Source organism: Chenopodium quinoa, unplaced genomic scaffold (assembly GCF_001683475.1).
Source record: "Chenopodium quinoa cultivar QQ74 unplaced genomic scaffold, ASM168347v1, whole genome shotgun sequence".
NCBI lineage: Eukaryota > Viridiplantae > Streptophyta > Magnoliopsida > Caryophyllales > Amaranthaceae > Chenopodium > Chenopodium quinoa.
In genome coordinates, this window is record NW_018744693.1 from 2,603,449 (window position 1) to 2,620,307 (window position 16,859).

General features: G+C 32.6%; 3 protein-coding genes across 3 annotated transcripts; 1 reads left to right on the plus strand and 2 right to left on the minus strand.

Moving 5' to 3' along the window:
• Positions 1-1,145: 1,145 nt before the first annotated feature.
• Positions 1,146-2,525, minus strand: LOC110702309 (putative nuclease HARBI1). Its single transcript, XM_021880011.1, has one exon. It carries the CDS (start codon positions 2,523-2,525, stop codon positions 1,146-1,148), a length of 1,380 nt encoding a protein of 459 aa, XP_021735703.1.
• A 648-nt stretch (positions 2,526-3,173) lies between these two features.
• LOC110702310 (glutathione S-transferase T3-like) lies at positions 3,174-4,196 on the minus strand. The gene is made up of 2 exons (XM_021880013.1): positions 4,127-4,196; positions 3,174-4,039 (listed from the first exon to the last, which is right to left on the minus strand). Exons 1-2 carry the CDS (start codon positions 4,194-4,196, stop codon positions 3,174-3,176), a joined length of 936 nt encoding a protein of 311 aa, XP_021735705.1.
• A 6,098-nt stretch (positions 4,197-10,294) lies between these two features.
• Positions 10,295-13,513, plus strand: LOC110702579 (ACT domain-containing protein ACR8-like). Its single transcript, XM_021880305.1, has 7 exons — positions 10,295-10,623; positions 11,013-11,058; positions 11,185-11,299; positions 11,401-11,468; positions 11,616-12,185; positions 12,284-12,388; positions 12,650-13,513. Exons 1-7 carry the CDS (start codon positions 10,562-10,564, stop codon positions 13,010-13,012), a joined length of 1,329 nt encoding a protein of 442 aa, XP_021735997.1. The 5' UTR covers positions 10,295-10,561; the 3' UTR covers positions 13,013-13,513.
• Positions 13,514-16,859: the final 3,346 nt, after the last annotated feature.

A 16,859-nucleotide genomic window follows, 5' to 3' on the forward strand; every position in this document is an offset into this window, starting at 1 on the left:
GATGAATCCAATTATTTAAACCATTATTTTAATCATTAAAGTGACCATATTCGTCCTTGATACTCATCAAAATTATATTCCCTCACCACGAGATACTAAAATTTTCCAAATCAACATTTTCAAAACAAGCTAAAATTAATTCTACCTCATCCATTGAGAAGCATATTAATAAGGTCGGAGATTATGATCTGGTGCAACGCAGCTCTACAGCACATCACAAATGCACCGTTATGATGCTGCCACGTGGACACAAAATTAGGTCATTACAAACAGACACAACACAACGTAGAACCAGAAACGTGTTTTCTGATTGGGATCAAAGTCATCTTACGTGGGCCCCACGTGGAGGGTTCTAATTCTACAGCAGTAATTTTGGACCGTCTGATGACTCTGATCATACGAGTATTTCAATACGTGGCCCCCATCTACACCGTCTAAAATTGAAGCCACCAATTAAGGAAAAGATGGCGGGTATATAATGAGGGTCCACAAATCCATATAATATAGTTTTTTAGAATAATTGATGTAATTAAATTCGTTAACTATGGATGTAATTACAATTAAAGTACCTAAATAACTTCTTAGAATGTGGAAGAATGTCTAATGTGTGCTTTACAGTTCACTTATTCCACTTTGGGTAAGAGCATGAGCATTGGTGAGGTTACTCACCATTATCCACCTCACTTTCAACTATCTTTTTTATTTATTTTTTTTCCAAATCATCTTCCACCTCACCTTCCACTATCATAAGCTACTAGTGTGAGTCACCTTATTAATTTATCTACAATGGTGAGGTTACTCATCATTCTCTCTCCTAACTACCCCATCATTTTCTCTTTCTCACTCTTGTTTTATTTTATATTTTTTAAAACATGTATTAATCTCTATTATTTATTTGTAATTTTTGAACTTACATAATTAATTAAAAAAAGTTAGACATTCTTTAGTGCAATATTAATAGTCATTATAAATAGTACAATATTAATAATCACTTATGTATGTAAATTGAAACAATTTTTTTTTCTAATTTTTGAAATAAAAAAGTACAAAAATAATACAATATATAAATAACATAGTTTATTTAGCAAAGACACCCATTAAAATTTAAAATACAATATTCATTAACAGCGACTTTTGTCATCTCTTCATTCGTTGCCGAAACGTCCCCATATATGTTCAACCAAGTCATTCTTTAGTGCAATATGGGTCTCCCTATCACGAACATTATTTCTATTTTCCATATAACCATTTAGATTGAGCCTATCCAATCGTCCACTTCTCACAGTAAATGGTTGGTTGTTTTTACTAGTTGATGATTCAGCTACATTTTGGGGTTGGTCATTGATAAATTCAGTTGCATCATAATGCAAATATCCATCTCGCTCATCTTCAACAATCATATTGTGCATGATAATACAAGCCATTACAATTTTCCATAAAATTTCGGTCGACCATGCTAGACTTGGTTGACGTATTATTGCAAATCGAGCTTGTAACACTCCAAAGGCACGTTCAACGTCCTTTCGATAACTCTCTCGCTTCTTGGTAAATAATTTGTGCTTACCAGTTTGTGGATGTTTGATTGCTGGGATAAATGTTGCCCATTTCGGATAGATACCGTCTGTAAGATAGTAACCCATATTGTATGTATTTCCGTTGACATTGAAGGTAACATCTGGAGCTTTTCCCTCACATATATCAGAGAACACCGGTGACCGTTGGAGGACATTTATATCATTACAAGAACCCGGGGTTCCAAAAAAAGCGTGCCATATCCACAAGTCTTGCGAAGCAACAGCCTCCAAGATCACCGTTGTTGTTTTACTTCTACCTTGATACATCCCTTTCCATGCACGCGGACAATTTTTCCACTCCCAATGCATGCAATCAATGCTGCCCATCATACCAGGAAATCCACGAGCATAACTTTCACGGAGGAGCCGTTCAGTATCCATAATATTTGCCCTCCTCAAGTACGCTGGTCCAAATTGAGCTACAACCCCTTCAACAAAGTGAGCCAGACCTTCTCTTGCAGTACTTGATGCGATTTTAAGATACTCGTCAACTGCATCGGCAGATGTACCGTATGCTAACATTCGAATTGCTGCAGTGCATTTTTGAAGGGGGGATGCACCTAGTCTTCCGGTGGCATCCGGCCTTTGTTGAAAGTAAACATCACTTTCGCTTAGTTGATTAACAATGCGTGTGAGCACATTCTTACGCATGAGAAACCGTCGACGAAACATATTAGCAGGGTACAATGGTTGGGGACTAAAGTAATCATTATATAACTGAATATCAGCATATTCTCGATCTCTTGGTACATACCACCTTTGGTACGTAGGTTCAAGAGTGAATGGGACCTGATAAGTTGATGTTACAAAGGGAACAACAGTTATATTGATCGCTTCCTCGATCAATTCATCTTCTTTTTGCCTTTGGGTAATTGATTCATGCCACTCTACATAGTCGTTCACCATGTAATCAAATAACCCTGAACTAGAAGAATTTGAATCAGAGTTCATTTTGTAATATTTTTTTGTAAAGAGGAAGAGAGAATTTTGTTTTTTGTTTTTTTTTTTTTTTTTTTTTTTTTGTAGAAATAATACTTATATTTATGTATTGAAATATGAAGTGTATCCCCTTATTTATAACTTCTAAAATAATTAAAAAAAAAATGACTATTTCTGATAAGGTTTGTAGATATATGAGATATGATTTTCGATAAGGTTTACAGATTTTCTACATTGGTAATTCGTTGAATGGATAAACAACTCAAAAAGATTACATTTCTGATAAGGTTTGTAGATTTCTTTTGTATGACAATTCAATGTATGGGTACACAAAACAGTAAAATATGAGATTCTATGATATTATTGCTTACAGATTTCTTGTCAACATGTGACATTTCAATGTAGCATTGCATGTCGGTCATATTTTACAACATTTCTCATTATTGAGCTAATTTTATATTATTATTATTTACAAGATATAATTTATTGGGTTATAAACAAAGAGCAATTATATTTATTAAAACATTTACTTCAATGCATTAAGAAAAAACAACAAAATATTACAAAGGAAATTGTTAAAGCAACATAAGTAACATACATTACATCAATTAAAACTAGAATAATACACATGTAGTTTGACTACCTTAATTGATATTTAAACTAGCCTAGAAGATGTGCAAATTCTTGCTTTAATTTTAGATATATTTCTTTTTCTTCTTCAGATAGAATTGGTTTTACAAGAAGGACACTAAATAGCTTGAACCTTTTTTCTTCTTGTTTCTTCCGAGCTTTGATGGCATCTCGCTCCTTCTGATACTCTAGCATACGTTCTGCTACATCAATTCGCCTTTCATCAACATCTTTGTGTTGACCTTTCATTACATTCATCTCTGATAGGGCTTGAGTAAACGACTCTAAATTTTTAATTTCAGAACTACCCCCAATTTGAATTCCAGAATTGAAAACAGATTTACCTTTTCTTTTAGATGCTTTCACCCCGTCAGGACGATGGCGACGAGTATGAGTTTTTGGACCTTCATCAGTTGGAGTATCTGGCTCTGATCTTTTCGAATTGCCACCATCACTAGAAGGTAAATCCAGGTCTATTGGCTTCCATCTGTCTAACTCTCTCAACGTCTCCCAACAACCAATTAAACCAAAGCGTGAACCATTACATGTTCCTCTATATATTTCATGAGCTTCGGTCATTTCATCATGAGTGTTGGTACCACTCATATATCTTTTTTTTGCTTCACTATAGCAACCAACCCATATACTCACATCTTTATTTATTCTTGCCCACCGACTTTTAATAGATCTTAAAGCTCTAGGGCGCATGGTGGATGGATTTTCTTCTCTAGCTTGATCATAAAGGGATTTTATGTTCCTCCACATTACCGCCAAACTTTGATCAGTTGCCGTCTCTGGATCTTCAACTGCACACTCTACCCAAGCCGAAACGAGGGCATCATCTTCTTTTGCACCCCATTTTTCTGCCCTTACATTAGTGTTGCTCCCGTGGGGACCTTAAACAACATCATCATCACCAACACCATCAACATCATCATTGGCTTGTTGTTGAACCCTAGGATCATCGGGTGGGGTTAAGTTACTGCTTCTTTCTCCCTCGGGAGTTGCTGGACTGTTTTGAATTATTTGGTTCACACCATTTACTTGCGACATTGGGAACATAAAACCAGAAGGATAATTTTGGGGAATTTGTTGCAAATTTTGGTTTAAAAATTGGTTTGAGAATTGTTGGGTGTAATTTTGGTTTGGAAATTGATTTGTGAATTGTTGTACAGATTGTTGGTTTGGATGCGTTGGTTGGTTAGGAATGTTATAAAATAACATCCTTTGAGCATTTGGATTACAAAAACTTTTGCATGTCCCTGGTTTACAATAATTTTATTGTACATCGACATTTTGCGCATGTGAACATTAATATTTTCATTAAAGTGACCCTTTTTTTACAAAAAGTGACCCTTTTTTGTTATAAAAGTGACCATTTTTTTAACAAAAGTAATTCATATTTTTAGAAAAGTGACCTTTTTTGTTTACAAAAGTGACCCTTTTTTCACAAAAGTGACCCCTTTTTTTCACAAACGTAACCCCTTTTTTTCACAAAAGTGACTCATATTTTCACAAAAGTAACTTTTTTTTTTCACAAAAGTGACCCTTTTTTGTTATAAAAGTGACCCTTTTTTAACAAAAGTAAGTAAGTAACTCATATTTTTAGAAAAGTGACTTTTATTTTACAAAAGTGACCCTTTTTTTTTTTCACAAAAGTCACCCCTTTTTTTCACAAACGTAACCCCTTTTTTTTCACAAAAGTGACTCATATTTTCACAAAAGTAACTTTTTTTTTCACAAAAGTGACCAATATCTTCACATAAAATTTCCATAAATCTCATTAGTTTTTTGTTCTTTCAAAAATAACCTAAATTCTCACAAAAGTGACCCAACCTACACTGAGATCAACATCATCTAACTATAACTCCAAATTTTTACTCTTCTTCTTCACCATTGCAGAAATTAGTAGTAAATAAGCACTACAAAAGAGTAGAAGAATAAAATTTAAAAAACCTAAAAATCGAATCAAATCCACTAAAAACTAATAAAAATGCACAAAAAATTAAGTAACAAACCTGAAATTAGCGAGAAACAAGTTCGCAAGTGAAAAAGAAGGTAGAAAATCAGATCAAAGCACTAAAAATTGAAGCAAAACAGATCAAATCACAAAATATTGAAGAAAATCAAGTCAAAATGGAAGAGTGAGAAAATTGAGGAAGAGAGAGAAAGTAAATTATGAGGAAGAGAGAGAAAAAAGAAGAAGAGAGAAGAAATGAAATGTGTGACGTATGAATGAAATTGGTAACAAAGTTCTTTTCTATTTGTTGCCGCCATCCGCCGTTCACAATTTAATGTAAACCGGATTTTTTAAAACATTTGTGTTTGGATTATAAGGGTTATTTGGATCAAAATGAAAATTACTTTGAAAATTTGGAGAATTGGAAGATTGATTATTTGGATTATTTTGAGAGGAACCACTTCCGTAATTAGGATTATTAAGATCCATAATCACAAATTATTTTTATAATGAAAAAAAGAAGAGTGAAATTTTAAGGGTGAGAAACTATATCAATATTAGGCTCTATTTATAGATAAAATTATAATTATACCGTTGGTGAAATTATTTTTTGGAAATATGTTTAAATGAAGTGAGAAACTACCGTTGGAGCATTATAGCAATACTAACTGTTAAAAATTAATATAGCCGTTGCATTCTACAGCAAACATCAAACACAAATAGCAAACATCAAACACAACTTGCAATATTCATGACAAGTGTCATGTGATAATTGGACCTAAAAAAAATCAGATTCTTTGGTTTAGAAAGTCAGCAACTCACGCTCATACTCAGTGCCGCTTCAGACGTTGCTACCTCATACTGTGAGTAAGTAATGAGTCAGATATTTCAATGGTAAGCTAACTCAAAAAAAGTGAGAGATAGTTCTGAGGAGGGTACTGACTCACCGTTGTACATGCTCTAAACATTAGTCATCAAAAAGCTAAGGTTGGTTTCTATTTTTAATCTCATGTTATTGTCTTATTAAGAAATGACAACTATATATATCCTATATAACTATAATAGTATGTGGTTAGGTCATTTTGGCTTGTTACAACGATCAAATGTAGTATTAGTACGTGTACCGTGCATTGATCAAGTACATGTAATATAGGTGTGAAAGGATATGCTAATTATAGAGGATTAGGTACACATTAGCTCAATTCGTTGTTACATAGTGATGATCTTGAGCATAGATAATATGCCTATTATGAGAAAGTAACATTACATACTTATATCATTAAGCAAGTGATTTATTATTTTATTATTTATACTATTTTAGCTCGATTAAAATGGAAGATGCTGATATATTGAATTGGATGATTTCATTTTAATTCTAAATATACTACATAATACTCGTAACTTTATTTTCCTTCCCATCTACAACTTATAGTTAGTTGGATTTGGTACAACGATCCATCATTTAGTGTATTTTTTTTGTTGATAATTTCTAATTTGAATTTATGCATTGCACTATGTAAGCCTTATTATAACAATCAAAGTCATGTCAAACTAGAGCAATAATATATATATATATATATATATATATATATATATATATATATATATATATATATATATATATATATATATATATATATATATATATATATATATATATATATATATATATATATATATATATATTATGTATTGGAGTGGATATTAGGGGTGGCAAAAACTGATCCGACCCGAAAACCCGACCCGAACCCGACCTGAAAATAGCGGGTTTGGGTTGAGATTTTTGACCCGAAAACTTAAATGGGTTGACACGAACCTGACCCGAAATTAAATGGGTTAGGTTAAGGTTGAAAATTTCAACCCGAAAATGACCCACTTAACCCGAAAATTTAAAAAAAAAAAAAAAAAAAAGAAAAAAAAAAGAAGACTACTACCAACCCAAGCCCAAATCTTTAAGCATAAACCCTAACTCATTTTCACTCTCACAAGCCGTCACCTACATTTTCTCTTTCCTTCTTCTCCTTATCTTTCTTCACTCATTCTCCTCCTTCTATATCCCTCTTCATCCATTCTCTTCTCCTTATCTCTTCTCATTCGTTCTCTTCTCCTTCTCAATCTTCCTCTAGAATGCTTCAATTCATCCAGAAAATCCGAATTTAAACTTCTCTTCTCTGATTTTTGTGAATTTTGTTCTTTATATTCGAATAATCCTTAAAAGCTCCTATTTCTCTCTCTTCACGCGAGCAAGTCAACAATGTCACGTGAGTAAGCTAGCCACCGTCACTGTCACAGCAAGCCCGACCGACCACCATCACTGTCACCGTCTATTGTTGGGGTTTTTTTATACTTTAGATCTAGTTTAAATTTAGGTTAGATTGTAGATCTAGTTTTATTTTTCTCAAATTTCTGATTATAATTTTTTTTGATGAAATTATAATGTAAGTATATACATTTTGTTCCTGATAATCGCCTATTCTTCATCGATCTAGTTATTCTGATTTTTTACATATTTTTTTCTTGTTTTTTTTGTTTTTTTTTGCCGATTTGTTTGTATTGTTTTCTGGGTTTTTTGTTTGAATATTTTTCTGGGTTTTATGATTGATAGATCCAGAAGAATTCAAGGAATGTTGTGTATAATATGTTAAAAAAATTCGAACAGAAAAAAAAAACAAGTCGAATCAGGTTATTTTCGGGTTGACCCGAACCTGAAAATATCAGGTTCGGGTTGGGATTTTCAACCCGAAAACTTAAATGGATCAGGTTCGGGTTGGGGGTCACCTGACCCGAAATTAGGTGACCCGAACACGAACCCGACCCGACCTGATCCGTTTGCCACCCCTAGTGGATATAGAATATGAGTTTTACCTTTTATTACTGAGTTTGCAATAAATTAAAAATAAAATCATATACATTTAATTGAAATATATAACTTATATGGATAAAACCAAAAACAGCTAGTTTAATAGAAAATTAGAAATGGACCTCATAATAATTCATGTAATAATAAAAATATATTAAAATTAATTCCAACCGCTTGGACATAAAAATATACTCGTATATTACTACTTCTATGTATATTTTTTTTAAAAAAGAAGTATTTCGTATTAGATAAAATTCAATGTGAATCGAATTCGAAAATGTTGGATAATGTTGTTAATGATGCTTTCTTGTACTGTAATTATATCACATATTACAGTGCAAATTGATAAAAGCATCAAGTTACCCAATTTTCACTTCTGGTATGGAAACATAAATGATTGTTCCTCCAACAATGCAAGAGCCAAGAGCCACATCACACTAATCAAATTTGTACGTGAGATTCGCCTTTCGATGCATGGAGTATCTTCAATTACACTCTGATTTCGACATGCATTTTTTCTACTTTTTCATCAAATCTTAACACCATCGAATTCCATCCATAATGTAACGTACATACGTCAGAAATAAATGTTATTTAAATTCATAATGATACAATCATACAATGGCAATTATATTTAACTCATAAAGTTATAAAATTATCCAAATTATTAATTAGGTTCGTAGCAATAAGCATGCATCTCATCACAACTTACTAAATCATTAATACGAATGAAACCAATAATAAAGGTAAAGAACATATATAATCGAGGTAAAAATCGCACAAATCCTTTGATTCCTTTTAAAATAGGATCATGGTAGATTATTGATTGATACATTTGCATAAGAATGTGAGCGATTCCTTACACATACATTTGATTTTATTATAAAAGGATATTTGTGATCTTGTAGATATGTATGCATGTATGTACATTTTGTATATTGATAAGAATCTCTTAATATAATAGATACATGGATTTATAAAATATATGAGTGCGTGGTAATCTTATAGATGTCTATGCACATATGCTAAGATACAAGTATACAGTAATCATTTCATAGCAATTTTGTCATTAAATTATGGAAAGAAAAAAAAAAATTAAAATGATGAAGATTGGAAACATAAATTAAACCTTAAAAAGGAAATTTATTGTATTTGATTTTATTATCCTCTAGATATGACAAAAATCTTTTCTTTAATATTGTAATTCTTCTATTATAAATATATTAAGCAGCTATCTGATATTATTGAGGCATATAATAGAAAATCTCATGATGATTGCATATTTTGGTGCAATAAAAAAATCTCATGATTATAAAAGGGAAAGCAAATTGGATTGGAGATTTTGCATATATATTGGCAACGGTTCAAAAACATTACATTTTTAGATAATTAAATTAAATTAAATTAAATAATCATTTATTTATTTATTTTTTATTTAATTTTGGGGGTGGGGGGTTGATTTGCATGAGAATGTCTCTTAGAGTGGAATTTAAGCAAAGTACCAATTACGTAAATAAGCCACGTGTCATCCTAGCTGGAAATTCCAACCAACCTGTAAAAAATATTTCTACCAACATCCAACATAAAACTCCTCTCATTGGTTGGGTTGCTGCGGGCCTGTAATCTCTTTTGGGGAGAGGTTAAGGCAAAGATTCTAACATGGTAAATTTTAAAGCTAATATTCGGCTCAATTTTTAATAGTAATAATTTATACAGAGTAACTAGTAAATATAATACATAAGATTAACAAAAGTAAGCTGAGAAGAAAAGAGCCCTAACCTATCTACCTCTATGATTGTTTGGATTATACAATTATCAAAAGTTATACTCCATATCAGATCATATTTAGTTCCTTACTAGTACAACCGAAAGTATTAATTGTATTTAATTTTTAGATAGTGTTAACGGCTTAAAAGACGACAATATAAAAATGTTTGGTAAATGGGTTACTGTCTCCCCACACCTAACATAATATCAACCGTTAAAATTACAGTTATAATTATCACTTGAAAAGTGAAAGTTTTCATCGGTAGATAAAATAACAGTGTGTATCACGTGTAAATGACTAACAGTATATGATCCTACGAATCAGGATTATACTTACATTACCTAACTAAATACGCTTAAATGTATAATCATTGTTTATGTAGACGGATTAGTAATAACCTCAAGTTAGTTAAGCACAGGAGGTGATCTTCGCGGACCCCATACAATTTGCGTAGAGGCACAGTCGTGGCCCACGGCTAAGTAAAAAACCCGACCCTAAAAATTTTATGTCTTTTAAAAGTAGAAGAGAGACCATAAAATCATAAAATAAAAAATAAGTTACCATAATAAGAGGAGAGAGAAAGTAAGAAAATTGTGAATATAAATAGCAACTCTTTATAACAATTGAGAAACCGTGGTTTCCGCTCCTCCTTCCTCATTCCTCACAGTAGAGAGAGAAAATTTCACAAAACTTATTATTCTTCTCCTTCGTCTACCTCCAACCTCGGACACTCTATCTCTACTAACTATCCTCCTATTTTTCTGGGTTTCATTCTATCAACGACGTCGTTACGTCGTTTTAAGGAGAGAGATTATCATTATTTTTTGGTTATGGAGTGGCCTGCTTGTTTGAATGAATTCGAGAAGCTTCTTTTGCGCTTAGATACTCCCAGGTTTGTTCTTCTTCTTATCATCATTTTGTTTTTATATTTTCAGGAATTTATCAATCTATTTCTATTTTTTTTAGATATTAATTCTGGGAAATTTATCAATTTATTTTCAAAATGTTTTGTTTGATGATCATTTTTATTGTTATATTAAATTTTAGACTTTTTTGGTTGCTTCTTCTTTAAGATTTTCGGTTATTTTCCAGAAGCTCGCCATCTTTTAAAATTCTCCCAGAAAAAAAAAAAAAAAAAAGCGACCGGCCACCGACTTTTCCCGTTCACACCTTCAAAAAATTTTGAATTTCAAAGCTGTTATTAAAAAATAAATAAAATTAATTGTTAATTTTTTAATTTTCTGATAATCTAACCCTTAATGTGATTTTTTTTTTCTACAGAGTTGCAATTGACAATGCTGTTTGTCCTAATTCCACCCTTGTTAAGGTAATTACAATTAACCTGCTGTAGTTAAAATATTTTCTGGGTTTTTATTTAGTTAATTTTTTGATAATATATATTTATTTTAATTTTTTGATGATAATTAATTTGATTTAATTTAATTTTTGGTAGGTTGATAGTGCTAGAAAACATGGGATTCTATTAGAAGCTGTTCAAGTGATCACAGATCTTAATCTTTCCATTAAGAAAGCTTATATTTCTTCCGATGGCAGATGGTTCATGGATGGTGAGTAATTAAATTTATTTTTTTGAGGATTTTAAGATACCCATTTTCATTAATTTTTGTAATAAAAAACTTAACCCTGTTTTTAATTTTGTGTTCTGCAGTTTTCCATGTAACTGATCTTAACGGAAACAAATTGAAAGATGAAAGCGTTATTAGCTACATGGAACAGGTAATTAACTAATTTTTCGGTTTTTGTTGTTTGTATTGATTTAGTTGTCGCGTTACTAGTTTAAATTACACTAAGAACATGATTATTGATTCGGGATAGAGGGGTGATAGCTGATATGTTTCCTATTTTGGTTGTGTTGATTGACAGTCACTTGGTAGCATTCATTTTACGCGATCCTGCGAATACAAAGGCGTTACGGCTCTAGAATTAACAGGCACAGATAGAATAGGTCTGTTATCAGAGGTGTTTGCTGTATTGGCGGATTTGAATTGTACTGTAACGGATGCTAAAGTATGGACTCACAATGGAAGAATTGCTTCCCTTATCTATGTAAAAGACTGTGATTCCGGGTGCCAAATCGAGGATTCACACAGGATTAGGAGAATTGAGGCGAGGTTAAGGCCTGTTCTTAAAGGGGATAATGATATTAGGAGTGCTAAGACTACTGTTTCGATGGCTGTTACTCATACTGAGCGAAGACTTCATCAAATGATGTTTGATGATCGCGATTATGAGAGAACCCCGTCTACCAGCTCTATGAAACATGATTTCCCGGATGTTAGTGTCCAAAATTGGAACGAGAGAGGGTACTCGGTTGTGAATATTCAATGCAAAGATCGGCCTAAGATCTTGTTTGATGTTGTTTGTACATTGACAGATATGGAATATGTTGTTTTTCATGGCACAATCAATACTCAAGGGAGCCGAGCTTATCTGGTATATATTCGAGCACCTTCCGTGTTTTGTTTGATTGTAAAAGGATGATTTTCATCTGAGTCACTTGGCTAATATTGCTCTGTTTGTTTCTGTTTCAGGAATTTTACATTAGGCATACAGATGGTACTCCAATCAGCTCTGATGCTGAAAGGCAACGCGTTGTTCAGTGTTTACAAGCCTCCATTCGAAGGAGATCATCTCAGGTATAATCCTGATTCATTTCCCTACATCCATCTATGTGTATATATTCGTGTTTTTCTTTACCTAATCGAACTCTATCTACTTATCTTGTTTAGCCATTTTAGTCTAATTACATGATATTAGGATATTAGCTATCACTTTTAGGGCGTAACATTCATTTCACATGGTGTTTGTCACCTAATTGTTAGGCAACTCGTACAAATATCTTCATCTAATTTTATGAAATGACAGTTACTGATGTTATATATGTTCTGTTATTACAGGGTGTGAGACTAGAATTCTATGCAGAGGATCGTCCAAGTCTACTAGCAGATGTAACACGAACATTCCGAGAGAATGGTCTAAATGTTGCTAGAGCAGAGATCTCCACAACAGAGGATATGGCTCAAAACATCTTCTACGTAACAGATGCAGAAGGATACACTCCGGATTCAAAAACAGTCGACGCAGTCAGGGAAAAAATTGGGTTGAGTAACTTGAAGGTGAAGGAGTTGCCTCTAATCTATCATCAAAGTCCAGAGAGGGACGAGGCAGGAGCAGGCGTAGGCGGGGCGATGTTACTATCACTGGGGAGCTTAGTAAGGAAGAATCTATACAACCTGGGGCTCATCAGATCACATTCTTAAAGCCAACTCAAAGGCACATAAATTTATTGTATGGGAAAAGTGAAGAATGAAGAATGAAGTTCAGTGCATACCCATTACCTTTGGCATATACCTTGCTTCTGGTTTGGGCAAATTAGTCCCTACTTTGTACATAAAGGTGGAAATTAAATTAGTATTAATTAGAATTAGTAAGTACTATTTAGATCTAGGGGAAGATTTGGTTAGTAGTAAGTAGTTGGCAAAGGAAAACATGTTAGTGTGGGGGCCAGTGGACCAATTCAAAAGGGTAAGTATGTTGTTGAAAGGAGGAATTTTGAAAAAAAAAAAAAAAAAATTGGGGAAAAAAAAAGGGTGTGTTTGAAGAAATTAAGAATAGTTGGTCAAATTGCTTGAAATAGGGGGTAAGATTAGGTTTTTTAGAGGTGTAATTTGGTTTCATACATCAATATCTTTTGTACAGAAAAAATGCTTTGTTTAGTTCAATTGGTTGACCAGTTTATTCCGACAAATTGACTTCAATTCTGTCTTTCTTCTCTTTTTTTATTTTTTGATTTCAAAGTTTATGTTTTGTGTTTAATGGGACCTTGGAAGAGTATTATTAAAGTGGATTTTGCAATTATAAAATTGGATCATTGCTTAACTAGGCTAATGGTGGGGTTATATATAGTGGGGTGTGATTTATAAATCGAGACTTTGGGTTAACTACTTTAACTTATAGTCAATTCTAAAGAAATGGTATTTGCTTATTAAGACAAAGTTTTGTGAGCTCATTCTTTTCTTACGTATTGGATGAAATTTCGGTCAATTTCAAGGCTTTTGTGTTGATAGCTTTTGGGTTTCGGATGGGGTATTATGTTTGGCAAACTCTTGTACGGTCATGAGTGACGAATAGTGTACTTTGTTCATGAGCTACTTGAAATAAACTCAATGCTCGGTTGTGCTCAACTCAAGTTAAATCTTAAGACCTGCTTTGATTTATTGAACTGAATTGTTTACGAGAGAAGGAAATTAGGAACTGAACTGAAATTAAGCTAAAGAGAACATGTCCTTAATCAAGCAAAGTAATCCACAATATGAAGAGATCGAGTAGAAACACTAAGTAATACTACCTCCATTTCTTTTTATTTGACACGTATTTCTTTTTAGGAAGTTTTTTTTAGTTGACACGTTTCCTTTCGGGGTAAATTTTTTACCTTGCATTTTCATTCTCTCTCACTCTCTCTCCTATCCTAATATACGTGCCTAAATAAAACGTGTCAACTAAATAGAAATGGAGAGAATAATAAACATCACACCAAACTTTTGAATTTAACTCAACAAATTCGGGCATTAACTTATTACTTTTAGGGCCTGTTCTGATTAACTGAGCTGAACTGAACTAAACTTATTTGAGCTGAACTACATTGAACTGAATATTTTATGAGAGTAAGAAATTAAGATAAAAACTGAACTGAAAATAAGTTGAAGAGAATAGACCCTTATAATAAGCTACCTAACAAATGAGGCTAAGCTAGGCCTAACACTTTGAAATGGAGGCAATATCACCTATTCCTCTAAACCTTAAAATTATAGACATTTATGACTTTAGTAGACTTTCTAAAATAATTGCAGCACTTCCCAGTTTGACATCAAACATATACTATTCTATTGTTTTTTCCCTTTTCTAATAAACCCCACATGTACTACTAATACTAGTACTAATTATCATACTGAGTTGTTTTTCTCTCCAGTAAATAATCTCACTTCCATGTTAGACTTTCACTTTCATGTTAGACTTTCAGTTTCATGTAGTTTATCGATTTGTCCACTTAAAACTACACACAAATTTAAGTGTTGCGATTATTTAGAAACGGAGAAGGATAATCTTTGATTTGATATAATTAAGAAACTACGGTAACATTTCGGTATAATTAAAAAAAAAAATACTTAGCTATCGTTTTCAAAGAATTGCATTATATCATACATGAAAATTCAAAACTCATAGTGGCAACATTAGGGCGTAAACATAGACCTATTCATAAATTCATGGGACGTTGTCAATACTCAATAATATACATGAAAATGGTAACATTTCGCTTTTGTGTGTTGTTATTAACTTTGTCAAATAGACAAACACACCATCATGTTGTCGAATATGGTTGATACTAATTGGTATTGTTGCTTTCATTGATTGCGTGATCCAAACACCTTATTATAACTCTTTGTCTCTAACAATTGGATCATCTATCAATCTATCATTTTTATTTTTAATTGATTGCTAAGGTCATTACAATATAATCCATGCTTTAGGAGAAATTGTTGTCAAGAATTGATAATTCTGTCAATCAAAAGTTAGGAACACAAATTAATCTAATAAAATACATGTTTACTTATGGTAGCTTTCTATGAGTTTGGACTTTGTAATTTTGCCCCTAATCAGAAATAAAGAGGAATAGTACACTGCTTAACTTGTAAAATGAAAATTGTTTGAGATTTGTAAATCAACACAATAAGGGGCTTAAGGGCTGAAAATTTTCGCCCTTGAATACATATTGATAATTTTTTTTTTGTTTACTTACGTTATTAATATACCCCGGCCCGTATTTAATTTGTTTTGAAATTAAAGGTGTAGCAACATAAGTTAGACATAATTAGATCAATAATATGGATGTGAACAAAATTTGATCTCGTTTCATATCATCTCACAAGACTTTAATTAACTTCCATGAGTCACGACATATCAATCCTTAGTACTCCGTATTTACTTTTTCCAATGTCAAAGGACTCATTTTAGGTTAATAAAAACCAAAAACGTACTGAGAATCATAAAATCTCAATGATGAACAGTTATGGTTGTAGTTTGAACTTTTTAAATGGTTTTCTTTCTTTTTTTTTTTCTTTTTTTTTCACCGTTATTAAACATACTTCATGCTTCTTGTACAAAAGTGTAATACGTACTATTTTTGTTGTAAACTTCTTCCGTGGGTGAAAGAATTTTGCTCTGACTTTGTACGTACTAATTGCTGAATAACTGTGAGCTAGTCAATGATGAATAAAGCAGTAATAATTGGGTTCTCAAGCTGTATAGCTAAAAGCCTTACATATGAACCTAAAAGAAATTAGCACCAATTAAATGTGTAGACATAATAGCACAATAATACATTGTACTAATTACGTGGGTGTATAATGCAATCCGGCTCAATTCGCTGCGTGATTTGCTTCTCGATAGATATGTTGGATACTCCAGTTTTGAAACCGAGCGAGAAGAGAATGAACGTCTTTAATAACATGTTCGATCTGACAAGGGATTTTCCAAATGCCTTTTATAGCGTTGATGACTAGCTTAGCAAATTATCACCTTCAATTTGAATATTCTAAATGCCACGTTGAAGAGATAGCATGTAATCCTGTATGAAGAGCTATAACTTCAGCTATGAAAGCTTTGGTATTGCCGAGGTTGAAGGTAGATGTCTTGATGAGTGCTCCACTGCTATCTCTGATGATGACTCCTACTGTTGCTGAATTGTTGCGAATTAACCCATCGAAGTTGAGTTTGAAGAAGGTGATGGAAGGAGTCTTCCATGATACAAGGATGGAAGATGGAGAGAATGGATGAGAAGAATAGATGTGGGATCTCGGAATAGGAGATCCCTTAGAGGAAAAGGTATCTAATAGGCTTCTTTGGTGCCACTCATTGAAAGCAAATTGTGCACAATAGTAGAATCTAAACATGTCAACGGTCTCATTGCGGAAGATAATAGCATTCCGCTCTTTCCAAATACTCTAGATGAGGGAAATAAATTTCCTTAAAGAGTTAGGGTGTTTTCTAAAAAACAAAAAAAAAATTATGTTAAACTTACAAAGGAGATTGTACAATCTAACCATTTTT